The sequence below is a fragment of the Cucurbita moschata genome, unplaced genomic scaffold (assembly GCF_002738365.1).
Source record: "Cucurbita moschata cultivar Rifu unplaced genomic scaffold, Cmos_1.0 Cmo_Scf00020, whole genome shotgun sequence".
Taxonomy (NCBI): domain Eukaryota; kingdom Viridiplantae; phylum Streptophyta; class Magnoliopsida; order Cucurbitales; family Cucurbitaceae; genus Cucurbita; species Cucurbita moschata.
Window position 1 is genome coordinate 809742 of NW_019268536.1, and position 1013 is coordinate 810754.

The 1013-nt window shown below is 45.5% G+C and overlaps 1 protein-coding gene across 1 annotated transcript; it reads left to right on the forward strand.

The window, feature by feature from the left end:
- On the forward strand, positions 1-1013 carry LOC111457543 (leucine-rich repeat extensin-like protein 6). Its single transcript, XM_023099797.1, has one exon. The coding sequence runs from the start codon at positions 125-127 to the stop codon at positions 650-652; it is 528 nt and encodes a 175-aa protein (XP_022955565.1). The 5' UTR covers positions 1-124; the 3' UTR covers positions 653-1013.

Sequence of the window (1013 nt, forward strand, 5' to 3'; positions counted from 1 at the left end):
AATAATCTCCACTGTTCCCAAAAACCACTTAGCTTCACTTCATATCACTTCTCTTCTTCAGTTTCCCTAAAAAATAAAAAACCAATTCCGATTCCGATTCCGATTCTCTCTCTCTCCCCCGACAATGGAAACTGCCATTTCTCTGAAATTTTTCATCTCTCTCACGGCGGTTCTGCTCAGTTTTCCGGCAGGATTTTCGTCCCTACCGACGGCCGACCGCCGCACTCTCGCCGGCGCTAAATACCAAATCGAATGCACAATGTGCTCTGCTTGTGACAATCCCTGCGGCCAGTATCTGTCTCCACCACCTCCTCCGCCGTCCCCTCCTCCATCCATCAACTGCCCACCACCACCTTCTCCCCCCAGCTCCGGTACCTACTATTACTCTCCTCCGCCTCCTCCATCTCAACCCACCTACACATACTCCTCCCCGCCGCCGCCGCCTGGCAACTACGGACCGAGCGGGTACTACCAACCGCCTCCGTACAGTAATTACCCGGCCCCCCCACCGCCGAACCCGATTGTGCCGTATTTCCCATTCTATTTTCACACTCCGCCACCGGGCTCCGCCGCTGCCGGCCGTTTGACGAACTCTTGGGCTTGCTCTGTTCTTACTGTTCCTCTGTTTTTGTTCTTACTTGCTTTGTTTTAAATGCAAATAACAGAGCACAGAAAGTTGCAATAATGGCGGATTTTGCAGATCTAGGAAATTGATGGAGCAAAAAACGGAAGAGATTGAAAAAAAGGGGGTTCGATCTTCAAGAATTTGCGGTAATGAACAAAAATCGCCCAGAATCTCCTCCTTTCTAACTCCATTGTTATTTGAATCGATTTGTAAATCTGCTCAAAATATATAAATTATATGTGTTTTTACTTGTATTCTTAATTCAATTCGTCCAAGGAACAACAAAAACAAAAACAAAAACATAATTGTATGTATCAAATCTCTTGTTGTTCATGTTTGTCATTTCAATTAGTGTTCAACAACTGAATAATATATTCTTTTTCTCTGA

What these genes read in the sequence shown, in the direction of transcription:
- LOC111457543 (XM_023099797.1), top strand. Translation starts at nt 125, where the DNA reads ATGGAAACTGCCATTTCTCTGAAATTTTTCATCTCTCTCACGGCGGTT.